The sequence below is a fragment of the Ovis aries genome, chromosome 16, assembly GCF_016772045.2.
Source record: "Ovis aries strain OAR_USU_Benz2616 breed Rambouillet chromosome 16, ARS-UI_Ramb_v3.0, whole genome shotgun sequence".
Lineage (NCBI taxonomy): Eukaryota > Metazoa > Chordata > Mammalia > Artiodactyla > Bovidae > Ovis > Ovis aries.
Genome location: NC_056069.1, coordinates 39429162 through 39456988, shown reverse-complemented (window position 1 = coordinate 39456988; position 27827 = coordinate 39429162). Strand labels below are relative to the sequence as shown.

Sequence of the window (27827 nt, the reverse complement as noted above, 5' to 3'; positions counted from 1 at the left end):
CTTCCTTGTGCTGCCTCACCTACTTACTCTAAAATTACTTTTTTTTTTTTTCTGAATTGCCACCTACTTTTGTCATTAAGTGGTCTTCCCTCATAGTTCAGTTGGTAAAGAATCCATCTGCAATGCAGGAGACCCTGGTTCGATTTCTGGGATTTCTGGGTTGGGAAGCTCCCCTGGAGAAGGGATAGGCTACCCACTCCAGTATTTTTGGGCTTCCCTTGTGGCTCAGCTGGTAAAGAGTCTGCCTGCAATGCAAGAGACCTGGGTTCAGTCCCTGGGTTGGGAAGATCCCCTGGAGAAGGGAATGGCTACCCACTCCAATATTCTGGCCTGGAGAATTCCATGGACTGTATAGTTCATGGGGTCACAAAGAGTCGGACACAACTGAGTGACTTTCACTTTCAGTTTGTCATTAAATATGACAACTTAAATGATAAAGAAGAAACACTTAATGAGAACAATATATTGAAGGTCCTTGAGTTATTCATAGCACATGCATTTTTTAAGGAAAGTTGTATTCCATAAGGAAACAAAGTTCATGGAATTTGTTCAAGCCAGAATGAGACTTTTAACTATTTTACAGTTAGGAATCCTCTGAGAATAAGAATATTTAGATATGAGAATGGACCCATCAGAGTATCAGAGGAAAAAAAAGAATAATAAAAAGTTTACTGTTGCCTAGATTTTTCAAATATCTTCACATCCTTGAAAACAATCCATTTCCAGAACTGTAAGCACTTGGCATGGTAGGGTAGAGGATGGAATGGTAAAGTAAGTGAACTACATGAGTCATACTTGCCTCCTCTAAACAGCTATGAATCTAGTTGTCAAATGGGAAATGGCGGGGAGATGTTGGCATGTCCAGAGTTGAGTCAGAAACAATTCTTAAGTCCTCAGGCCCATACGTGAGAGTCCAGTGACTGTCTCCTGCTGACACACGGGGCAGTGACTTAGATTTTTGTGCTTATGTGAAAGATAGCCTTGTTCCTCTTTCAGAATAACTTTGTACATTTCATTCATCCACTCCACACAGTTGACCTGTTTTGTGCCTGCACTCTTCTAAGTGTTGGAATGTTTACAAAAGTATAACTACATTCTCGACACTGTTCTAAGTGCTTTACGTGTATGCACGTCAGGATCATATTTTTAAGTACAGTTTTCTAACTTTTTTCAACTTAGCACATTTAAAGTTTTTCATGTCTGAAGTATTTTATTGTGTGATGTGCCATGATTTATTTAATCATCCCTCTTTTGGTGGGGAAATACGTACATTGTTTTCCCTATCCTGTCTTATTTTTAACTGAGGAAGAATAAATTAAACTAGATCAAACAAAACAAAGGAAAACCCCTGCTTTAGCCTAAAAGAGAAGGAATCAGATGTAATAAAATTTTATTTTGATTTTAGAAAGTCTTTGTTATGGGGTAAATTATCCCATCTTATGAACTGCTGGACACCATTTTTTCCATATGCTTTTTTATAAAATTAGCCTAATGTGATATATTAATGGGTTTGATGAAATGGTAGTCAGTGAAATCTGGTGGGTAAAATGCTGGTTAATAGGAGTGTGCTTACGGCAAGGCTGGACTTTGAGCCACCCACACAGATGATCAGCCTGTGAAGGCCAAATTGTTTGGTTCTTAGAAAGTTCCTTCTGTGTCTGCAGAGCAAGTCACCTCTCTCTGACTTTCCACCCTTGTCCCTTTTCTTCCAGAGCCTCCTTGGCCAACTGCAGGTTAAACCTTGCGCTGGTATACTTTGAAAAGGCAGTTGACAATGTTATTGCCAATAAGGGTGACAATACGTCAGATCTGGTCAGTCTTTACCAGGAAATTGCTCAGATCGAGCAGCTGAGGAGGAACCACGAGCAAGCCATCCAGTACTTGCACCAGGTAGGTGGGTTGGCTGAAGTCCAGGCCAGGAGGCTTTGTTTGGCCGCAGGCCTGGTTCTCAGAAGGGAGAAACGGGATGGGATCGATTTTCCTCCAGATCCACACAAGAGACCTTCCTCAAGCTCTGGGCAGGGAACACAGGCTCACGGCGGGCCTGTCTGCTGTGTGACCTGATCTAACACAGCATTTCCCCTCCTGGCTTCCCTCACCTCTGTCTGTGCCAGGAAGAGGCAGCTGAGGGAAATAGCCAGAGGGGCAACTGAGTTGACGTCTTTAACAAATGCAAAGGCTTCTAAAATGAAAATTTGTGATATTTTGGTGTAATGCTCTCATTTGTCCTATAAACTAGTCCAGCTGGTTGAATTTCCAATCTAAGGTTAAACCACCAAGATGGTGTTTTGCTTGGAGGTAACTAATTTGACAGATGGTGAGGGGAAAACGAAACATAATGTTGAGTCTATCATAATTTAAACAGTGTAGGGCACTTTATGTATCAGGTACTTAAAACTTTCTTTGAAACTGCTGGTTAAATTCACCTTTTCTATCCTCAACGGGGAACCGTGCCCACAGCTTCAGGTATCTCCCATGACTGAGATCAGATCATAGTACTGGATTTCCTATTTTGCAAGAAAAAGTGCACTGCCCTGGAACAGTGCATGTGACAGCAGTCTGCTACTGAAGAAAAGGCATTTGCCTGCAATCCAGAAATCCCAGGTTATTGACATCACAATGGAGAGGTGTTTGGGAATGCTGCCCGGAAGGCAGGGAGTCCACTACTTACGGAGAAAGCCTGGCCAGTGTGTCTGAGACTCCCTTAAAGCAGCAGTCCAGTTTAGAATGAATAAAACAGTATATAATCAGGGTTTCCCAACCACAACAAAAATAATAGTTCAAATGTATGGAATGCTTTTACCATGTGCGCTTGAGGCTATATTAGTTCATTTATTTCATGAAATAAGCATATGAAGTAAGTACCATTATTTATTTTTTATCTTACTCTATGCATGAGCAGGAGAAGGCAATGGCACCCCACTCCAGTACTCTTGCCTGGAAAATCCCATGGATGGAGGAGTCTGGTGGGCTGCAGTCCATGGGGTCGCTAAGAGTCAGACACTGAGTGACTTCACTTTCGCTTTTCACTTTCCTGCATTGGAGAAGGAAATGGCAACCCACTCCAGTGTTCTTGCCTGGAGAATCCCAGGGACGGGGGAGCCTGGTGGGCTGTTGTCTATGGGGTCACACAGAGTTGGACATGACTGAAGTGACTTAGCAGCAGCAGCAGCAAACACTGTATACATATTCATTTAATCTTTACAACTGTTTGTGACAAATACAATTTTTATCACACCTGTTTTATATTCAAAGAAATTATAGTGACTTGCCTTGTTATAGTAAATGGCTGAGCTAAGATGGGAACCCAGGCAGTTGGGCTCTAGGATTCACGCTTTACTAGACTTTTTTTTTTTTTTTTTTGATACTGAACCTTTGAGAGGTTGAGCTAAAGCTATAATTTTGCATTTGTGATGAAACATAATAAAAAGTAATAATTTTTTGAGAACCTGCCATGTGAAGGGTGCTGTGCCCAGTGCTTTGCACGCATCATCCCATTAACCTTTCCCAAACCCTAATCAGGGCTTCCCTTGTGACTCAGCTGGTAAAGAATCCGCCTGCAATGCTGGAGACCTGGGTTCAATCCCTGGGTTAGGAAGATCCCCTGGAGAAGGGAAAGGCTACCCACTCCAGTATTCTGGCCTGGAGAATTCCATGGACTGTTAGTCCATGGGGTCACAAAGAGTCAGACATAGCTGAGCGACTTTCACTTTCAAACCCTAATCAATGGAAAGTATATATTCTTTCTACATATGAAGGTAAAATTACTTGCTAAAGAATCACAGAGAGGAAGTAGCAGATCTGGGACTCAAACTCCTCTCTCAGGTAGGTAACTCCATGATTAAATAAACATCAGCTGTCAATCAACCAGCGCTTCTGTGGGAGCTACTATAAAATCCCCAGTGAAACACTGCCATTTGGGTACTTATTCTTCTCACCATTTTCCGTACTCTAGGCCCATTCGATCTGTGTCTCTTTGTACACTGAAGTCAGCCCCCAAGCTGCAGAGGCGAGTGCGTTACTAGCCAAGGCTTATGCCATGTCTGGAGAGGTCCAACACAAGGGTAGGTAGAAGAGGTAATTTTGCAGATATTATCATTTCCCACTCATAGGAGGGATGCACACTGCCAAATGGAATAGGTGTATCTATTGATACGGATAGATGATAAGTAGCTTTTCATGTCTGTGATAGAAAGATAAGACTAGATACCATTTTGTAGAGTCATTTACACATGGATTTAGACACAATAATATCTCCCCAAATTAGCTGGAACATCAAAACCAGTAGGATCATCTGATTTCTATTTCCTTTATTCCCTTAGAATCTCACCAGAGCAAAACCAATACAATATTGTAAAGTAATTAGCCTTCAATTAAATAAATTTAAATTAAAAAAAAGAAAAAAAACGAATCTCATCAGAATTTACCTGTATAAAGAGTAGAGAATCCTACATGCAATGAACATGGCCTGAGATCTATCAGTTAATTAGGAAATCCAATGATAAAAGAGAAACATTGGCTCCTCCCCTCATCCTCCTCCACGCTCAACCTCCTTGACTGTTAGAAAGAATGCTTGTAGCAGCTAGAATTTTCTCAACTTCTATTCAGAAGTGAGGTACTGGGGGTTTTAAAGGAAAGCTGAGTCATGAGCCCATCCTTCAGCAGTGGTCCTTCTCAGACAGTGCCATCCTTTTCATTGCGGGTAGCTTTGAGAGAGACTTGGAGGAACTGGTAAGGAAGGACAGTCCTATGCTCACCTGGCTTGATCCAATTAGTGGACACTAATGGATTCAGTGGTTTATCAGGGGGAATTTGAGATTTATAAAAAATATAATTTAAATAAATTTTAAATGCTGTGCTTTTAAAAATAATATATTGTTTTAAAATAATCTTTTCTATACTTATAAAAATAATCCATTTTGGTGGACATTATTTGCCAGTTTATTATATGAGAGAGAAAGGAAGAGTGTGTCTATGTGTGTCTGATGAGGGGAGATGATATTATTTTCTATTCTTGTATTTCCCTGTTATTATATAAACTTTTTTTTTTAGTTTCAGAACTTATTTGGATATTTTGAACATTGGTTTCTTTAGCATGAATGTTCATTGAAGATTCTTTTTCTGTGTTTTCTAGCTAATTATCTTGCTCCTTTAAAAAATGTCATTATGTATACTCACAATATTTGTGCTCCATGTATATATTTAATTTTTTAAAAACAGTCTTCATGGCGCCCCACTCCAGTACTTTTGCCTGGAGAATCCCATGGACGGAGGAGCCTGGTGGGCTACAGTCCATGGGGTCATGAAGAGTAGGACACGACTGAGCGACTTCACTTTGACTTTTCACTTTCATGCATTGGAGAAGGAAATGGCAACGCACTCCAGTGTTCTTGCCTGGAGAAGCCCAGGGACGGTGGAGCCCAGTGGGCTGCTGTCCATGGGGTCACACAGAGTCGGACATGACTGAAGTGACTTAGCAGCAGTAGCATGGTTATTAAGAAATTTCATCTGTTTGTGAATATGTAAAATTTGTTTTTAATGAGAAAAAGTCTATGATTATAGAGTTGGGAGATTCTAAGACTGTCTTATTCTTTCCTTACATACTAATTTTTGACTCAATAAAATCTTCAGCTCCTAGCGTCTTCTAAATTCCAGATGGATTAATATTTTTTACATCAGAACTGAAAGATATAAATTAGCCAGAAGAAAGTTCAGTACTAGAATAAAATGTACTAAAATTAAAAATTGGAGAAAAGAAAAATTCTCTGAGCATGCAAAGATATACCTGAAAAGAAGAGACCGATAAGTTTATTTATAAAAAGATCTAAGACTTGTGCCTGTCATGAAAAACCGTAAGTAAAGTAAAAAACTCAACCAAGAGGAATAGATAATCCAAATAGACCCTAGTTTTTTTGTTTTTGTTTTTTTTTAAGAATTTGTAGTTAACTTTCAAAGAAAGAAAGCTCCAAGCACAGATGATTTCACTGGGTAATTCTACTTAACATCTGAAGAAGAAATAGCACCCATCCTATATAATCTCCAGAAAGTTAAGGAAGAAGGAATACTGCCCAACTCACTTTGTGAGGCCAGCATCTCCTGATACCAAAATCAGACAAAGACATTAGAAGAAAAAACAAAACCAAAATAACAAAAATAATAATAGACCAATACCTTTCATGCACATAGATGTAAAAAACAACAACAACAAAATGTATAGCAATATATAAAAAAGAATAATACACAATGATCAAGTGAGGTTTTTTCCTTTGAGAATGTTAGGCTGGTTCAGTATTCAAACCTGAATCAATGTATTCTACCATATAAACTAAATCCTAAAAGAAATCAGTCCTGAATATTCATTGGAAGGACTGATGCTGAAGCTGAAGCTCCAATACTTTGGCCACCTGATGTGGAGAATTGATTCACTGGGAAACACCCTGATGCTGGGAAAAATTGAAGTCAGGAGGAGAAGGGGACAACAGAGGATAAGATGGTTGGATGGCATCACCAACTCAATTTTGAGCAAGCTTCGGGAGTTGGTAATGGACAAGGAAGCCTGGAGTGCTGCAGTCCATGGGGTCACAAAGAGTAGGACACAACTGAACTGACTGACCGTATCAACAATCCAAAGACCAAAAGCACATAATCTTATCAACTGATGCCTAAAAAGCATGTGACAAAATTCACTATCCTTTCATGATGGAAAGGGAACTTCCTCAGTCTGATAAAAGGCCTGTACAAAAGGCCTACAGCCAACATCACGTTCATTGGTTAAGACTGTATGCTTTTGTCTAAGATCACAAACAAGGGCAAGATGTTCACTCACTACTCTTACTCAACATAGTACTGGAAGTGTTAGCCAGTGTAATAGGCAAGAAAAAGACATACAGCTTAGAAGAAATAAAATGGTCTCTATTCATCGACAGCATGACTGACCAAGGCATTTACAATTCCAAGGAATTTACAAATCTAGAACCAGCACGTGAGTTTAAGCTTAGCATGGTCATAGGATATAAGATCGACACACATTTCTATATTAGCAAAGTACAACTGGAAACCAAAATTTTTAAAAATATCATTTACAAGTACCCCATTTCCTAAATGAAACACTTAGGTATAAATCTAGCAAAATATACTCAGGATCTGTGTGCTGCAGACTACAAAATCCTGATCAAAGACAGATGACCTAAATAAATGGAGACACATTGTGTTCTTGGATTGGAAGACTCATAGTAGTAAAGATGTCAAAGTGAAAGTCGCTCAGTCACGTCTGACTCTTTGCAACCCCGTAGACTATACAGTCCATGGAATTCTCAGGCAGGAATACTGGAGGGGGTGCCTTTTCCTTCTCCAGGGAATCTTCCCAACCCAGGGATCAAACCCAGGTCTCCCTCATTGCAGGCAGATTCTTTACCAGCTGAGCTACAAGGGAAGCCCAAGAATACTGGAGTGGGTAGCCTATCCCTTCTCTAGCAGATCTTCCTGACCCAGGGATTGAACCGGGGTCTCCTGCATTGCAGGCGAATTCTTTACTAACTGAGCTATCAGGGAAGCCTGTCAAGTCTTCCCAAATCAGTTTATGAGTTTAACTCAATTACAGTAAAAATTCCAGTACATTTTTTTTTGGGGGGGTGGGGGCTGGGTTCAACAGCTTGTGAGATCTAATTCCCCAACCGGGGATCGAACCTGGGCCCTAACCTGGGCCCTCAGCAGTGAAAGCACTGAGTTCTAACCACTGGGCAACCAGGGAATTCCCAGGAACTTTTGTAAATATAGATAAGCTGACTGCAAAATTTATATGGAAAAGCAAAGAAACTAAGAAGCTAAAACAATTTTTAAAAATAGTACAGTTAGAAGAATCGTACTGCTTGATTTTAAGATTTACTCTATCAGGAGAGTGGTATTGATAAAGGGACAGACAGAAATCAGAATCATTGGAACATAAGGAGAGCCCAGAAATAGACTTAATTAATTAATGACCAATTAATTTTTGACAAAGGTACAAAAGTAATTCAATGTGCAAGTGATAGTCTCTTCAACAGATGGTATTGGAACAATTGGTATCCAAGTGTCTCCCAAAACCTCAAACACTTTCATATTGTACATAAGCATTAACTCAACATGAATCACTATCCTAAATATAAGAACTAAAATTTGTATTTACTTTATAATAATCAAGAAATAATATAAAATAGCAAAGATACCAATTTTCTTCTATCAAATTGTCAGCATTTTAAAAAAGATAACCTTTTAGCATTAAAGAGAGCAATTTGATTACAAACTCCTTGAAGGACAGTTTGGTAGGATATTATACATATTAGAGCTATATATATTGAACTATAGGGCAATCAACTTTTCAACCATACTGTGTGAAAGTATCAAAAATTTGAAATTATCTGTCATTTGACAGATAGGTAAACAGGTCTGCTCAGTCATAGCTGGTGGGAGTGATAATGTAATTGATATGAAATTGTGTTGGTGGTTTAGTCGCTAAGTCAAGTCTGATTCTTGTGACCCCATGGACTGTGGCCCACCAGGCTCCTCTGTCCATGTGATTTCCCAGGCAAGAATACTGGAATGAGTTGCCATTTCCTTCTCCAGGGGATCTTCCTGACTCAGGGATAGGTCTTGTGTCTTTGTGTCTCCTGCACTGCAGGCAGATTCTTTACTGCTGAGCCACCAGGGAAACATTGTTATTAAATTCAGTTCAGTTCAGTGGCTCAGTTGTGTCTGACTCTTGGCTACTCCATGGACTGCAGCACGCCAGGCCTCCCTGTCCATCACCAAACTCCCGGAGTTTACTCAAACTCATGTCCATTGAGTTGGTGATGCCATCCAACCATCTCATCCTCTGTCATCCCCATCTCCTTCTGCCTTCAGTCTTTCCCAGCATCAGGGTCTTTTCAAATGAGTCAGTTCTTTGCATCTCGTGGCCAAAGTATTGGAGTTTCAGCTTCAGCGTCAATCCTTCCAGTGAATACTCAGGACTGATTTACTTAGGATGGACAGGTTGGATCTCCTTGCAGTCCAAGGGACTCTCTAGGGTCTTCTCCAACACCACAGTTCAAAAGCATCAATTCTTTGGCACTTAGCTTTCTTTATAGTCCAACTCTCACATCCATGCATAACTACTGGAGAAATTATATCTTTGACCAGACAGACCTTTGCTGGCAAAATAATGTTTCTTCTTTTTAATATGCTGTCTAGGTTAGTCATAACTTTTCTTCCAAGGAGCAAGTATCTTTTAATTTCATGGCTGCAATCACCATCTGCAGTGATTTTGGGGCCCCGCAAAATAGTCTCTCACTGTTTCCACTGTTTACCCATCTATTTGCCATGAAGTGATGGGGCCAGATGCCATGATCTTAGTTTTCTGAATGTTGAGCTTTAAGCCACCTTTTTCACTCTCCTCTTTCACTTTCATCAAGAGGCTCTTTAGTTCTTCATTTTCTGCAAAGTGTGGTGTCATCTGCATATCTGAGGTTATTGATATTTCCCCCAGCATCTTGATTCCAGCTTGTGCTTCATCCAGTCCAGCATTTCTCATGATGTACTCTGCATAGAAGTTAAATAAGCAGAGTGACAATATATGGCCTTGACGTACTGCTTTTCCTATTTGGAACCAGTCTGTTGCTCCATGTCCAGTTCTAACTGTTGCTTCCTGACCTGCATATAGGTTTCTCAAGAGGCAGGTCAGGTGGTCTGGTATTCCCATCTCTTTCAGAATTTTCTGCAGTTTATTGAGATCCACACAGTCAAGGCTTTGGCATAGTCAATAAAGGAGAAGTAGATGTTTTTCTGGATCTCTCTTGCTTTTTCAGTGACCCGGCAGATGTTGGCAATTTGATCTCTGGTTCCTCTGCCTTTCCTAAATCCAGCTTGAATATTTGGAAGTTCACGGTTCATGTACTGTTGAAGCCTGGCTTGGAGGATTTTGAGCATTACTTTGCTAGCGTGTGAGATCAGTGCAATTGTGCGGTAGTTTGAACATTCTTTGTCATTGCCTTTCTTTGGGATTGGAATGAAAACTGACCTTTTCCAGTCCTGTGGCCACTGCTGAATTTTCCAAATTAGTTGGCATATTGAGTGCAGCACTTTCACAGCATCATCTTTTAGGATTTGAAATATTCTATCACCTCCACTAGCTTTGTTCATAGTGATGTTTCCTAAGGCCCACTAGACTTTGCATTCCAGAATGTCTGGCTCTAGGTGATTCATCACACCATCCTGATTATCTGGGTCATGAAGATCTTTTTGTACAGTTCTTCTGTGTATTCTTGCCACCTCTTCTTAATATCTTTTGCTTCTGTAAGTTCCATACCATTTCTGTCCTTTATTCTGCCCATCTTTGCATGAAGTATTCCCTTGGTATCTCTAATTTTCTTGAAGAGATTTGTAGTCTTTCCCATTCTTTTTTCCCCCTCTGTTTCATAGCATTGATCACTGAGGAAGGCTTTCTTATCTCTCCTTCCTGTTCTTTGGAACTCTGCATTCAAATGGGTATATCTTTCCTTTTCTCCTTTGCCTTTAGTTTTTCTTCTTTTCACAGCTATTTGTAAGGCCTCCTCAGACAGCCATTTTTCCTTTTTGCATTTCTTTTTCTTGGCGATGGTTTTGATTACTGCCTCCTATACAATGTCACGAACCTCCATCCATAGTTCTTCAGACACTATATCTATCAGATCTCATCCCTTGAATCTATTTGTCACTTCTACTATATAATTGTAAGGGATTTGATTAAGGTCATACCTGAATGGTCTAGTGGTTTTCCCTACTCTCTTCAATTTAAGTCTGAATTTGGCAATAAGGAGTTCATGATCTGAGCCACAGTCAGCTCCCAGTCTTGTTTTTGCTGACTGTATAGAGCTTCTCCATCTTTGGCTGCAAAGAATATAATCAATCTGATTTGAAATTAAGGGACCCATTTGATATATCTAATAAAATTGAAAAGGAAACATGTATAAGGATTTCACTTTGGCAGTATTTGTAACTGTGAAATATTATAAACAACTTTATCAAGAAATGAAAGGAAAATTTGGTATATTAGCTATATAGAATTTTGTAGTATTTAAAAGGGCTAGATTATAGGAGTTCCTTGGTTGACCAGTGGTTAGGATTCCAGGTTTTCACTGCCATGGCCTGGAATCAGTCCTGGTCAGGGGACTGAGATCTTGTAGTTATCAAAGTATGACCGAAATAAAAGGGCTAGATTTTACAAATAAAGAAAAGGTTAAATTTTAGAAAGCAGCCTTAAGGGGCTTCCCTAGTGGTCCAGTGGTTAAGAATCCATCTCCCAGTGCAGGGGACACAGGTTTCATCCCTGCTCTGAGAAGATCCCACATGCCACAAGGCAACTAAACCGATGAGCCACAACTGCTGAGCCATTACTCCAGAGTCCGTGAGCCACAACTACTAAGCCTGCAAACCTAGATGAAGTGCTCTGCAACGAGAGAAGCTACTGAAATGGGAAGCCCACACACCGCAACTCAAGAATAGCCCCTGCTTGCTGCAACTAGAGAAAAGCCCACACAGAGGAACAAAGGCCCAGTACAGTCAAAAATAAACTAAATAAATATTGAAAAAGCATTAAGGAAAAATAACTTGCACTTTTAGGACACAGAAAGTAAATGTGATGGTTTAGTTGCTAAGTAGTGTCTGACTCTTTGCAACCCCTTGGACTGTAGCCCCCCAGGCTCCTCTGTCCATGGGATTTTCCAGGCAAGAATACTGCAGTGGGTTGCCATTTCCTTCTCCAGGGGATATTCTGGACCCAGGAACTGAACCCAGGTCTCCTGCATTACAGGCAGATTATTTACCGACTGAGGTAGGAGGTAAGCCCTATAGTTACATTTATATAAACATGAAAAATGAACTGCAGAGTAAGAAAAACTGCATCAAAATATAAACAGAGGGAGAGACTTCTGGCTGTGGCGTTGTGAGTAGTTCTGTATAACCTCTTAACATACATAACACACACACACATGCACACAAACTGAATAAAATGATAAAAAAAAAAAAGATAAGCAGACTTTTTTTTGCTAAGTCACTTCAGTTGTGTCCGACTCTGTGCGACCTTATAGACGGCAGCCCACCAGGCTCCCCCATCCCTGGGATTCTCCAGGCAAGAACACTGGAGTGGGTTGCCATTTCCTTCTCCAATGCATGAAAGCGAAAGGTGAAAGTGAAGTCACTCAGTCATGTCCAACTTAGCGACCCCATGGACTGCAGCCCACCAGGCTCCTCCATCCATGGGATTTTCCAGGCAAGAGTACTGGAGTGGGGTGCCAAGCAGATAACAAATTGCAAATCGTTCTCGAAAAACTGTTAGAGCTTTAGGTAAAGAGTGAGTCTTTTTGGCATCTTGCCTGGAGCTGCTCCCACCCATCCACAGCCCCAGCTCAGTCCTTGAAGAACACAATTTTATCAACATGAGGCTAGCTGAGAAAACCAGCACCTTTGCTGGCAGAGGAGGCTAGTGACTCGTTTAAAGCATGGGACAAAAGCCTACAGATTTATCAGATAAAAGTGGCCAGCGTAGTAAGAAATGAATTGGGGAATGCCTGATAATTGTTAGCCTGAGTATGCTGTACTGGTTGGTGTCAGTAGCAGGCCAGTCATCAATTTTAACTGAAAGAACCTTGAAATGAGAGAACCATAAAAAGGCTAAATAAGCTCTCCTAACATTTCTGGCCATCTGGGAAACCACATACACATACAGGGGACACTGGAGGGTCCAGCAAAAAGTAACCAAAGGAGACTTGAAATGTGGTAGAGCTTTGAATGCATTCCCCAATCTACATACAGATCATTCAACAGAGGATGAAAGACATAGCACCTAGAGGCATTTGAGCACAACCTCTTCCCAAGTCAGTGGGTCAACACTAGCTAGGCAGACACAGGGCTCACCCCAAGGAATCCAGACTAAAAATTAAAATAAGCATTGAAACCTAAGCAAAGGCTTTCAGTATTTGGTTCAGTGTGTAGGAATTTGGAAATCATCAATCCATTCTAACAATACAGAAGCTGATCAAACTGAAAAATCACTAACTCGTCTTTGATCTGTCAGAGAAGTGAGGTCATGGGTCACAAGTCAACTGATGCCTCTGAAACTGGAGAAACAGGTGAATACAGAGAATCACAGTTTACCGGAACAGATCACCTTCTTGACAGGAACCAGTACTGGGGTTAAGAAAACCTGAACTGTAGTTGATGAATTTCTGGAAGCTCAGTGTGGGCAAAAATTTTAAAATTTTAATTAAAAATTAAGAGAGTTAAAAATTCCAAGGTTACTCAATCATAGGGGATCCCCCACACTTTATATTTTTATCTCCAGGAACTTTATCAGGTTTTCACAGTGAACACTGGAGAAAAATACCCCTTGCTTGCAGCAGGGAGAGGGGGAAAGTAGCTATTTAAAAAATATACCAGAGCATCCTGCTTAACAAGGCCTGCCTTCAAGAGAAACTTTTTTTTTTTAAACGAGACCCTAAATATTGAGTTTTTTCCCCAGAGCCTAACCAACCTGAGAAGATGGAAATATCCAACTTCAGCCTCCTCCATGCTGTCCCATCTGAGGGAAAGGGGACTGAGGAGCACTTGTAGAGTTCCCAGTCCCGAGGCCTGGGCTCACCAAAGCACAGCATTATACCATGCTTCCCTTCCTCCAGCACCTTACTACCCATTACTAAAGGCCTGTTTGGAGCAGTTCCTTTTATACAACACATCATGCCCAACTATCAAGAAGAAATACTAGGCATACTAAAAGTCAAAGACTATAATTTAAATAGACAGAACAACCATCAGCATCTGACTTACTTAGAAATGGAAAATGAAGTGGCTCAGTCGTGTCCAATTCTTTGTGACCCCATGGACTATACTGCCAGGCTCCTCTGCCCATGGGATTTTCCAGGCAAGAATACTGGAGTGGGTTGCCATTTCCTTCTCCAGGGGATCTTCCCGACCAAAGGATCGAACCTGGATCTCCTGCACTGCAGGCAGACTGTTTGCCGTCTGAGCCACTGGAATTATCAGACTGAGAATCTAAAACAACTATGTGATGTCCAAGGACAGGAGATGGATTTCTCAACTCAAAATACAGAATACACCCTTCTGCTGCCTTTTTTTTGGTGGGGGGCAGGGTGTCTGTTATTGATCTATCTGGACCCTGAAGGACTGGGCAATGTCTACCCATACTGGAGAGGGTGGAACTTCTTTACTCAGTCGACTGATTCAGATGCTCATCTCTCCTGTAAACACCCTCACAGACACACTCAGAAATAATGTTCTGCCAGCTATTTAGGCATCCTTCACCCCACTCCAGTACTCTTGCCTGGAAAATCCCATGGATGGAGGAGCCTGGTAGGCTGCAGTCCATGCTAAGGGTCAGACATGACTGAGCAACTTCCCTTTCACTTTTCACTTTCATGCATTGGAGAAGGAAATGGCAACCCACTCCAGTGTTCTTGCCTGGAGAATCCCAGGGATGGGGGAGCCTGGTGGGCTGCCGTCTATGGGGTCGCACAGAGTTGGACACGACTGAAGTGACTTAGCAGCAGCAGCAGCCCAGTCAAGCTGACACAAAAGTCACCATAATAAATCCACTTCTCATCAACTTGATATCTATACACACCTCATTAATCTTCAAATGAAGACAATAACATGGTCATCATTCTACCTGACATGATACAGCTCTCCTGGTTACAGCTGAAAAGACACTAATCCCTTCCCCAGAAGAGGAGGTGAAGTCCTTCAGGATGTTGACTCGCCTTGCAGTATCCCATAACTGGAAAGCCATGAGGTAAATTTGATGATCCTTAAAGGCTGATATAAAGCTAATACATCTTATGTTACATGATAAGAAAATAAAATAGTAAAGAAAACAAAGACAGTTGCTTAATATGAATATGTGTATACACACACATACACAAATGTATTTATGAAATAAGGAAATTCTCATTACAATTTCAGTCCTAATTTCTGTAACTGTTCGTGTGGTCATGGCTGGTATTTATATCTATCTTTTTCTACTACCCAATCTATATCCCTTTTGTCTTCAAGAAGCACCTCAGCTGGTAATGATTCTTTATCTAGGAAAGTGGCCCAAACCTTCATTCCTGAATGGGTCAATCCTAATCTGGCCTGGATTGGGATGTTGTAGCTTTTCATTGATCTTAATCATACAGCACAGTACTACTAAGAGAAGCCCTAAGGGACCTGCTCTATTCCAAAAAGACTCTCCTGACTTCCACTGTGGAGTAGTACTCCTGTCCTGAGGGATCAGGAGCAATCACCCCAGTGAGCACAGTAACTCCTTTCCCTGTCTTTTGATTCAAAGGCAGGAGGAACCCAAATGACCAAGAGGTGGTCTCAACTTCCACTTCAGTGGAATCATTGTGTCTCCTAATGAATGCATTCATCCCTCTAGAACTAAGACCTTTAGACCAGCAGAACATACAGTTGTGGTAACAGGAAGCAAAAATTTTGTTAGTGGATCATAGGGATAATGATGAGTGATGGTACTCACATTTCCATCCCTTGATTCCTAGACCTGTGAATCCTGACTATTGGAGAAACAGCACCATATACTGGATGCTGATTCAAAGAATATACAGCCTTCTGGAGAAGCTTGGCCCAGCCTTGCAAAGTATTGCCACCTAGCTGACACTGTAACAGAGTCTTCAAAGGCAGCCCACTATTTTCTCAAGCTAGCTACTTTAGGATGCTGGGCAACCATCCTAAGGCTTCTCTGATAGCTCAGTTGGTAAAGAGCCCACCTGCAATGCAGGAGACACCGGTTCGATTCCTGGGTTGGGGAGATCCGCTGGAGAAGGGATAGGCTACCCATTCCAGTGTTCTGGGGCTTCCTTTGTAGCTCAGCTGGTAGAGAATCCGCCAGCAATGGGGGAGACCTGAGTTCGATCCCTGGATTGGGAATATCCCCTGGAGAAGGGAAAAGCTACCCACTCCAGTATTCTGGCCTGGATCATTCCACGGACTCTATAATCCATGAGGTCACAAAGAATCAGATACGACTGAGCGACTTTCACTAATTATCCTAAAATGTTGATTTCCACGAGCCTGGGTCCATTGTCATACTTCCTTTGCTGTGAAGTGATTTCCTTGATATGAAGCAATATTGTGTGGAATATCATGATGGTGGATAAGGCATTCTCTAAGTCCCCAGATGGTAGTTTTGGCAGAAGCATTGCATGCAGGAAATGCAAATCTGCATCCAGAGTAAGTATCTGTTCCAGTAAAGATATATTCTGGCCCTTCCATGATGGCAGTAGTTCAAAGTAACCAACCTGCTACCAAATAAATGACTGGTCACCTGGGGAATGGTGCTATATTGGGAATTCAGTATTGGTTCCAGGTGGCGCAGTGGTAAAGAATCCACTCGCCAGTGCAGGAGACACACAAGATGCGGCTTTGATCCCTGGGTCAGGAAGATCCCCTGGAGAAGGAAATGACAACCCACTCCAGTATTCTTGCCTGGAAAGTTTCATGGACAAAGGAGCCTGGCTTGCTACAGTCCATGGAGTTGCAAAGAGTCAGACATGATTGACCATGTACGCACATCGTATCCTGGGCACTCAGCAGTGGCCGTGACCAAGTTGTCCTTGGTGAGTGGAGTCCATGTTATTGAGCTCACTCCTGGCACCAAAATCTATATTAGTCAGATTCTTCAGAGAAGCATAACCAGCAGTACATATAGACAGAGATATATAAGAGGAGCTTTATTATAGAAATCAGCTCATATGTAGTTATGGAGGATGAGAAGTACCACAATCTGCCATGTATAAGCTGAAGAGCTGGGAAAGCTGATGGCATAATTTAGTCCGAGTTTGAAGGCCTGAGAACCAGGGAAGCTAATGGTGTAAATCCCAATATGAGGACAAAGATTGAGAACTGGGGGATGTGGGGACCTCTGATGTAAGACTTGGAATCCAAAGGCTCAAAGGGCTGGAGTAGATGGATTTCACAGTTCAAGAAAAGAAAGTGAGGGTCACCCTTCCTTTGCCTTTTTTGATTCTATTCAGACCCTCAATAGATTTGATTACCATGATATTGAATGGTTTGCCTTGGAAATGAATAGAGATCATTCTGTCATTTTTGAGATTGCATCCAAGTACTGCGTTTCACTCTTTTGTTGACTGTGATGGCTACTCCATTTCTTCTAAGGGATTCCTGCCTACAGTAGTAGATATAATGGTCATCTGGTTAATTCACCCATTCCAGTCCATCTTAGTTCGCTGATTCCTAGAATGTCGATGTTTACTCTTGCCGTCTCCTGTTTGACCACTTCCAATTTGCCTTGATTCATGGCCCTAACATTCCAGGTTCCTATGCAATATTGCTCTTTACAGTATTGGACCTTGCTTCTATCACCAGTCCCATCCACAACTGGGTGTTGTTTTTGCTTTGGCTCCATCCCTTCTTTCTTTCTGGAGTTATTTCTCCACTGATCTCCAATAGCATATTGGGCACCTACTGACCTGGGGAGTTCATCTCTCAATGTCCTATCTTTTTGCCTTTTCATACTGTTCATGGGGTTCTCAAGGCAAGAATACTGAAGTGGTTTGCCATTCCCTTCTCTAGTGGACTACATTCTGTCAGACCTCTCCACCATGACCTGTCTGTCTTGGGTGGCCCCACATGGCATGCCTTAGTTTCACTGAGCTAGACAAGGCTGTGGTCCACGTGATCAGATTGGCTAGTTGTCTGTGATTATGGTTTCAGTCTGTCTGCCCTCTGATGCCCTCTCTCAGTACCTACCTCTTACCTTGGGCATGAGGTATTAAGCTAGTTTTAGAAAAGGCAGAGGAACCAGAGATCAAATTGCCAACATCCGCTGGATCATCAAAAAAGCAAGAGAGTTCCAGAAAAACATCGATTTCTGCTTTATTGACTATGCCAAAGCCTTGGACTGTGTGGATCACAATAAACTGTGGAAAATTCTGAAAGAGATGGGAATACCAGACCACCTGACCTGCCTCTTGAGAAGCCTGTATACAGGTCAGGAAGCAACAGTTAGAACTGGACATGGGACAAAAGACTGGTTCCAAATAGAAAAAGGAGTACGTCAAGGCTGTATATTGTCACCCACTTATTTAACTTATATTCAGAGTACATCATGAGAAACGCTGGGCTGGAGGAAGCACAGCTGGAATCAAGATTGCTGGGAGAAATATCAATAACCTCAGATATGCAGATGACACCACCCTTATGGCAGAAAGTGAACAGGAACTAAAAAGCCTCTTGATGAAAGTGAAAGAGGAGAGTGAAAAAGTTGGCTTAAAGCTCAACATTCAGAAAACTAAGATCATGACATCTGGTTGCATCACTTCATGGCAAATAGGTGGGGAAACAGTCGAAACAGTGGCTGACTTTATTTTTCTGGGCTCCAGAATCACTGTGGATGGTGATTGCAGCCATGAAATTAAAAGATGCTTACTCCTTGGAAGGAAAGTTATGACCAAAATAGACAGCATATTAAAAAGCAGAGACATTACTTTGCCAACAAAGGTCCATCTAGTCAGGCTATGGTTTTTCCAGTAGTCATGTGTGGATGTGAGAGTTGGACTATAAAGAAAGCAGAGTGCCAAATAATTGATGCTTTTGAACTGTGGTGTTGGAGAAGACTTTTGAGAGTCCCTTGGACTGCAAGGAGATCAAACCAGTCCATCCTAAAGGAGATCAGTCCTGGGTGTTCATTGGAGGGACTGATGTTGAAGCTGAAACTCCAATACTTTGGCCACCTGATGTGGAGAGCTGACTCATTGGAAAAGACCCTGATGATGCTGGGAAAGATTGAGGGCAGGAGGAGAAGGGGACGACAGAGGATGAGATGGTTGCATGGCATCCCCGACACAATTGACATGAGTTTGGGTAGACTCTGGGAGTTGGTGATGGACAGGGAGGCCTGGTGTACTGCGGTTCATGGGGTCGCAAGGAGTTGGACATGACTAAGTGACTGAACTAAACTGAACAATAGATTTGATAATTCTTGTCTATGTTGATAAGTGAAAGTGAGAGTCCAAAGTGAGAGTCATGTCCAACTCTTTGCGACTCCATGGACTGTATAGTTGATGGAATTCTCCAGGCCAGAATACTGGAATGGGTAGCCATTCCCTACTCAAGGGGATCTTCCCAACCAATAGATCAAACCCAGGTCTCCCTCATTGCAGGTGGATTCTTTACCAGCTGAGCCACCAGGTAAGCCCAAGAACACTGGAGTGGGGAGCCTATCCCTTCTCCAGCAGATCTTCCTGACTCAGGAGTCAAACTGGAGTCTCCTGTATTGCAGGAGATACTTTAGCAGCTGAGCTACCAGGGAAGCCCATGTTAATAAGGGTAGCTCTTTAATCGGTATACTGATTTAGATGCTAGTGTCTTCCAGAAATACCTTCACAGACACACTAGGAATTATTATTTACCAGCGTATCTGGGATCCCTTAGCCCTGTCAAGTTGACACATAAAATTAACTATCATAAGTGTTTAGAGACAAAATTATACTGGAAATCTCTATCTTCCACTTAATTTTTCTGTGAATGTAAAACTGCTCTAAAAGGTTTATTACTAAAAAATAAAAACCAAGCAAACACAGATAACACCAGAGCAAAGACGTTAGCCTCCCAACACCATGGGGAAGACAGGTTGTATAATTTACCTAATAAACAGAACCCCACAAAGATGTATCAGAATCTGTGATTACTCCTATGATTATCTAAAGTGTAGAGTTATCAACAACAACAAAAAAAGAGAAGAATACAGAGAGGCAGAAGCCCATGACTCAGAAAAAAAGCAGTCAATAGAAATTCACTCTTAAGTGGGCTAGATGTTGGATTTAGCAAAGACTTCAAAGCAGCTATCATAAATATGTTGAAAAATTAAAGGAAACAGTTCAAAGAATTAAAAGAAAATATGAAAATTATTTAGTAAATATGAAATATTTATATTTTTATAGAGAAATATAAACTCCTTTTTAATAAACTAGCTAAAATGGAATTTCTGGAATTTTAAGATATAGTAACAATAAAAAATGTGTTAATGGTCTCAACATCAGCTTTGAGATAGCAGAAAAGATAGAGATAGCTCAAAAGCAGGTCACTAGAGATGATCCAATCAAAAGAATAGCAATAGGAGATACTGAAGAGAAATGAGAGCATCAGATATCTGTGGTACCACAGCAGGGGTACACACACTCATGTAATGGGAGCTCCATAAGGAGAAGAGAAAGAACAAGGCAGAAAGTCATCTAAAGAAATCATGGCCCTGAAGTTCCCCAGTTGGATAAAAATGTTATCCACAGATCTGAAAATCTCAATGCCAAGTAAGGTAAGCACAAGTGAAACCACAGTTGCACATGTAGTCAAATTGTTGAATGACAAAGAGAAAGTCTTAAAAGCAGCAATGGAAAAACAACTATTTATAGGAGAACAGTAATATGATTAATGGTTGATTTTTCATCAGATAAATTAAGGCTAGAAGGCAGTGGAAAATACTGCAGTAAAATTCAGCCAAGAATTGTACATCCCACAAAACTCTCCTTCAGAAATGAAGGTGAGATAAAGACATCTCTGGATAAACAAAATCAGGATTTGTTGGTAGCAGCCTTGCCCTAAAAGAAACACTAAAGGAAACCCTCAGGCTGAAAGAAAATGACAGCAGATGGTAAGTCATCCACAGAAAGGAATGGAATTGGAACTGATAAGTATGGGGGGAAATACAGTAGACTATATTCACATGCACAAATATTCGTCAGCTTGTGAATGTGTAAACAAAATGTCATATATCCATAGGATAGAAAAATACTCATTTAGAAAAAGGAGTGAAGTACTAATTCATGCAACAACATGGATGAACCTTAAAACAGCATGCTACATGAAAGAATCAGCTTGAAAAGACTACATATTGTGTGATCACATCATGTATCATGGTTACATAAGTATTACAGACTGTATAATTACAGTGGGTGAATGTGTGTTATACAGCTTACACCTTAATACGGTGGCTAAAAAATGTTAGTGCCTGTTCCCAAGTGAGGTGTATGGAGATAATTTTTATTTTCTTTTTGCTTCTCTGCATTTTCTAGATTGATTTCAAAAATATCTACTATGTTTAGAATAAAAGACATCATTGGAAGTAAATTTTTAAACAACAACAACTGTAAATTTAAAATTCTTTTTTTTTTTAATTTTTATTTTTACTTTACTTTACTTTATAATACTGTATTGGTTTTGCCATACATTGACATGAATCCACCACAGGTGTACATGCGTTCCCAAACATGAACCCCCCTCCCACCTCCCCTCCCCATAACATCTCTCTGGGTCATCACCGTGCACCAGCCCCAAGCATGCTGTATCCTGCATCGGACATAGACTGGCAATTCAATTCTTACATGATAGTATACATGTTACAATGCCATTCTCCCAAATCATCCCACCCTCTCCCTTTCCCTCTGAGTCCAAAAGTCCATTATACACATCTGTGTCTTTTTTGCTGTCTTGCATACAGGGTCATCATTGCCATCTTTCTAAATTCCATATATATGTGTTAGTATACTGTATTGGTGTTTTTCTTTCTGGCTTACTTCACTCTGTATAATCGGCTCCAGTTTCATCCATCTCATCAGAACTGATTCAAATGTATTCTTTTTAATGGCTGAGTAATACTCCATTGTGTATATGTACCACAGCTTTCTTATCCATTCATCTGCTGATGGACATCTAGGTTGTTTCCATGTCCTGGCTATTATAAACAGTGCTGCAATGAACATTGGGGTACATGTGTCTCTTTCAATTCTGGTTTCCTCGGTGTGTATGCCTAGCAGTGGGATTGCTGGGTCATAAGGTAGTTCTATTTGCAATTTTTAAAGGAATCTCCACACTGTTCTCCAAAGTGGCTGTACTAGTTTGCATTCCCACCAACAGTGTAGGAGGGTTCCCTTTCTCCACACCCTCTCCAGCATTTATTAAAATTCTTTTAAAATCAAAACTCACTCTCTCCACACACATACACTCAACAGGAACCCCAATAAACAGCAGTCTCTGTAAGACTTTAACTGAAAATATAGTCTTCCATTTCACTGGAGAGTTTAATTTGTGGTTACTTTAGGTCTTAGAATAAGACTGTTCAGACATAAGCTTTCTTTTCCTACAGAAAATCCATGCATTTCATCAAAAAAAAAATTAGAACTTCATCTGATGCCATCAAACTATATCTCAGATTGTGTGAAGCTTTTATGAGTCCTGGAAAGAGGACAAGCCATGGGCTTTAAGCATGAAAATATCTAATTGATCGAGCCAAAGTTGAAATTAGACACTTGTAAAGATTAGCATATTGCCTTAAATAATTGTTTCCCTTTTATACAGATGCTGTTGGGCTGTATTTTATGAGAAGCATCACTGCATATCAAACAACATTGGGCCCAGAGGATTATGAAACACTGACAACTGTTGAAGAATTTTGCAAATGGCTTGTTCAAAATGGGGAAAAGCGGGTAAATATTATCAACTCACAAATTAATTGCTAGATTGTTTGTTAGATTGAGGCAGCCTTTTTCATTTCATAATTCAGAAAGTCTGATGCTGTATAGGACAATATTGCATAGGAACCTGGAATGTTAGATCCATGAATCAAGGTACATTGGAAGTGGTCAAACAGGAGATGGCAAGAGTGAACATTGACATTTTAGGATTCAGTGAACTAAAATGGACCAGAATTAATTCAGGATGAATTTAATTTAATTTAATTTAATTTAATTTAATTTAAATGAATTTAATTCAGATGACCATTATATCTACTACTGTGGGCAAGAATCTATTTGGAAGAAATGGAGTAGCCTTCATAGTCAACAAAAGAGTCCAAAATGCAGTACTTGGGTACAGTCTCAAAAATGACAGAATGATCTCTGTTTCCAAGGCAAACCATTCAATATCACAGTAATCCAAATCTATGCCCCAACCACTAATGCCAAAGAAGCTGAAGTTGAATGGTTCTATGAAGACCTACTGAGCTGAGCACTGAAGAATTGATGCTTTTGAATTGTCATGTTGGAGAAGAATTGATGCTTTTGAGTTGTCATGTTGGAGACGACTCTTGAGACTCCCTTGGACTGCAAGGAGGTCCAGCTAGTCCATCCTAAAGGAGATCAGTTCTGAGTATTCATCGGAAGGACTGATGTTGAAACTGAAACTCCAGTACTTTGGCCATCTGATATGAAGAGCTGACTCATTTGAAATTTTCCCTGATGCTGGGAAAGATTGAGGGCGGGAGGAGAAGGGGGTGACAGAGGGATGAGATGGTTGAATGGCATCACCGACTTGATAGACATGAGTTTGGGTAAATTCTGGGAGTTGTGATGGACAGGGAGGCTTGGCATGCTGTGGTCCATGGGGTCACAAAGAGTCGGACATGACTGAACAACTGAACTGAACTGAACTGATGAAGACCTACAAGACCTTCTAGAACTAACACCAAAAAAAGATGTTCTTTTCATCATAGGGGACTAGAATGCAAAAGTAGGAAGTCAAGAGATCCCTGGAGTAGTAGGCAAATTTGGCCTTGGAGTACAAAACAAAGCAGGGCAAAGGCTAAAAGAGTTTTGCCAAGGGAATGCACCAGTCACAGCAAACACCCTGTTCCAACAACACTGGACATCACCAGATGGTCAATACCAAAATCAGATTGATAATATTCTTTGCAGCCAAAGATGGAGAAGCTCTATTCAGTCAGCAAAAACAAGACCGGGAGCTGACTGTGGCTCAGATCATGACTCCTTATTGCAAAATTCAGATTTAAATTGAAGAAAGTAGGGAAAACCACTGGGCTTCCCTGGTGGCTCAGCTGGTAAAGAATCCACCTGCAATCTGGAGACCTGCATTCACTCCCTGGGTTGGGAAGATCCCCTGGAGAAGGGCATGGCAACCTACTCTAGTATTATGGCCTGAAGAAATTCATGGATTGTTTAGTCCATGGGGTTGCAAAGAGTCAGACACGACTGAGTAACTTTCACTTCTTCTAGGGAAAACAACTAGGCCATTCAGGTATGACCTAAATCAAATCCCTTATGATTATACAGTGGAAGTGACAAATAGATTCAAGGGATTAGATTTGATAGACACAGTGTCTGAAGAACTATGGATGGACATTCATAACATTGTATGAATGTTTGGTGGTGATCAAAACCATCCCCAAGAAAAAGAAATGCAAAAAGGCAAAATGGCTATCTGAGGAGGCCTTAAAGGTTGCTGAGAAAAGAAGAGAAGTGAAAGGCAAAGGAGAAAAGGAAAGGTATACCCATCTGAATGCAGAGTTCCAAAGAATAGAAAGGAGAGATAAGAAAGCCTTCCTAAGTGAACAATGCAAAGAAAGAGGAAAACAATAGAATGGGAAAGACTAGAGATCTCTTCAAGAAAATTAGAAGATACCAAGGGAATATTTCATGCAAAGATGGGCACAATAAAGAACAGAAATAGTATGGACCTAACAGAAGCAGAAGATATTAAGAAGAGGTGGCAAGAATACACAGAAGAACTATACAAAAAAGATCTTAATGACCCAGATAAGCATGATGGTGTGATCACTCACCTAGAGCCAGATATCCTGGAGTGCAAAATCAAGTGGGCTTTAGGAGGCATCACTACAAACAAAGCTAGTGGAGGTAATGGAATTCCAGCTGAACTATTTCAAATCCTAAAAGATGATGCTGTTGGCACCCAATATGCCAGCAAATTTGGAAAACTCAGCAGTGGCCATAGGACTGGAAGAGGTCAGTTTTCATTCCAATCTCAAAGAAAGGCAATGCCAAAGAATGTTCAAACTACTGCACAATTGCACTCATTTCACATGCTAACAAAGTGAAAGTGAAGTGAAGTCACTCAGTCATGTCCAACTCTTTGTGACCCCATGGACTGTAGCCTACCAGGCTCCTCTGTCCATGGAATTTTCCAGGCAAGAGTACTGGAGTGGGTTGCCATTTCCTTCTCCAGGGGATCTTCCCGACCCAGGGATTGAACCCAGGTCTCCCCCTTTGCAGGCAGACACTTTACTGTCTGAGCCACTAGGGAAGCCCACACTCTAGCAAAGTAATGCTCAAAATTCTCAAAGCGATGCTTCAACAGTACGTGAACTGAGAACTTCCAGATGTTCAGGCTGGGTTTAGAAAAGGCAGAGGAACCAGAGATCAAATTGCCAACATCTGTTGGATCATAGAAAAATGAAGAGAATTCCAGAAAAACATCTGCTTCCCTGACTACGCTAAAGCCTTTGATACACAACAAACTGTAGAAATTCTTCAAGAGATGAGAATATCAGACCATCTTACCTGCCTCCTGATAAAATAGTATGCAGCTCAAGAAGCAGCCATTAGAACTGGACATGGAAGAACAGACTGGTTCCAAATTGGGAAAGGAGTATGTCAAAGCTGTATGTTGTCACTCTGCTTATTTAACTTATATACAGAGTACATCATGTGAAATGCTAGGCTGGATGAAACACAAGCTGGAATCAAGATTGCCAGGAGAAACGTCAATAACCTCAGATATGCAGTTGACACCACCCTTATAGAAGCGAAGAGGAACTAGAGAGCCTCTTGATGAAAGTGAAAGAGGAGAGTGAAAAAGCTAGCTTAAAACTCAACATTAACAAAACTAAGATTATGGCAACCCATCCCATCATTTCATGGCAAACAGATGGGCAAACAATGGAAACAGTGACAGACTTTATTTTCTTGGGCTCCAAAATCACTGCAGATGGTGACTGCAGCCATGAATTTAAAAGACACTTGCTCCTTAGAAGAAAAGCTATGACCAATCTAGACAGCTTATTAAAAAGCAGAGACATTACTTTGCCAACAAAGGTCTGTCAGGTCAAAGCTATGGTTTTTCCAGTAGTCATGTATGGATGTGAGAGTTGGACCATAAGGAAAGCTGAGTGCTGAAGAGTTGATGCTTTTGAACTGTGGTATTGAAGAAGACTCTTGAGAGTCCCTTGGACTGCAAGGAGATCCAATCAGTCAGTCCTAAAGGAAATCAGTCCTGAATATTCACTGGAAGGATTGATGCTGAAGCTGAAGCTCCATTACTTTGGCTACCTGATGTGAAGAACTGACATTAGAAAAGAGCTTGATGCTGGAAAGCTTGAAGGCAGTAGGCGGAGGAGATAACAGAGGACAAGATGGTTGCATGGCATCACCAACTTAATGGACGTGAGTTTGAGCAAACTCCAGGAGATGGTGAAGGATAGGGAAGCCTGGCATGCTGCGGTTCATGGGGTCTCAAAGAGTCAGACATAACAGAGCGACTGAGCAACAACATTCAGAAATGGAAGCTCAGAGGAGGCTCAGGTAATGCCACGAATAAAAATAGGGCTGGTGCATGTTGCAATATTAGTTTTTTTTTGTTGTTTAAAGTATTTTTCCTGTATCTTGAAATATGAGCCCCTTCAAATGCAGGACACATATAATCTCTAGTCCTGTGTAAATTTCATATTTTAAGTCAAAATGGGCTTTCATCTTTAGATATAGCTAAGTTTGTTTGTTGGTTTTACTCTTGATACATTATTTCCTTCTCAGTTTCTGGTCTTCAGCTCCTTATTGACCAAACTTTTGTTTTCACATTAAAAAAGAGTTATAGCCATCAAAAGAAGCTTTTGGTCGCTGACCTTTTTACTTAGAAGTCCCATGAGTCTAAACTCTTACTCTAAAACTTTGGACCTGAACTTTAGTACTGAGTTTAGCATGAAGGCAGTGAAGACCTTTATTTGTCATGAGACACCACGTGACTTTGATCTGACCAAGTTAGCTCTTTATTCTTCCTCAGGCACAAGAAACAGTATGGATCTGATATGACATGATCTTGTTGGCCATGTGACAGCCAGTTTAAGAGTAGGGTTCTAGGTACATAATAGGAAAGTTTTTGGTTTTTTTTTGGAGGAATGAAGAAAAAGCTTCTTTTATTTCACATTTGAATATTTTTATAAATGATGACATTTTCTTTAGTTCTATTAATTGCCACTCATAGAGGCAAAAAGCATGGTGATGATTTGCAATGTTTTTTATTTTTACAATGGCCTTGGCATTTTCTATTGGTATGGAAGATTAATATGAGCTAGCAAAGTCACAGATGTATCTAATATTTTAATTTAGTTTGCATGGTGTGAAGGCATTTGGTCAGAATCTCATAGCTTATTCTTGTTAGGTTCTGATACAGTGAACATCATGACTTTGTGATAAGACACCAGTATCAATGCCTAACAGCTCTCTGCTTCTAACCACATGTACCAATCTCCTAGAGATACAAAAGTGTTTGAGTGCCAGCCAGGTGGCTCTGTATCTAAACCATAGGCAGAACTGTGGACAAGAGCACCTTTACTACTAGGAAATCAGCTTGATGAGGGCAAGGGTTTTTGTTTTGTTCACTGCTGTGTCCTCAGTGCCTGAAACAGTAACTGGTACATAGTAGGTGCTCAATAACTTGAATTACTTTGCTGAATTTCACAACACACTTCCTGTGGGATGTGCCTATGTGCTAAGTCGCTTCAGTCCGACTTCAGTGTCCAACTTCTTTGCAACCCTATAGACTGTAGCCCACCAGGCTCCTCTGTCCATGGAATTCTCCAGGCAAGACTACTGGAGTGGGTTGCCATGCCTTCTTCCAGGGGATCTTCCTGACCCAGGGATCGAACCCGAGTCTCCTACCTCTCCTGCATTGGCAGGTGGGTTCTTACCACTAGTGCCACCTGAAACTGAAGCCCCAAAGAAACTGATCTCAGGGAGACAGCAGTGAGCAGTCCTGAAGAGAGATCTTAGTTCCCTGCCCAG

At 40.9% G+C, this 27827-nt stretch overlaps 1 protein-coding gene across 3 annotated transcripts in view; it reads left to right on the top strand.

Moving 5' to 3' along the window:
- Nucleotides 1-27827, top strand: part of TTC23L (tetratricopeptide repeat domain 23 like) — a 75728-nt gene that overhangs the window by 29914 nt on the left and 17987 nt on the right. For all 3 annotated transcript variants that reach the window (XM_042233889.2, XM_060400548.1, XM_012097099.4), the window contains exons 7-9: nt 1713-1890; nt 3956-4064; nt 22378-22505. In XM_042233889.2, coding sequence (XP_042089823.1) covers nt 1713-1890; nt 3956-4064; nt 22378-22505 — 415 coding nt within the window. The remainder of the gene's footprint in view (nt 1-1712; nt 1891-3955; nt 4065-22377; nt 22506-27827) is intronic.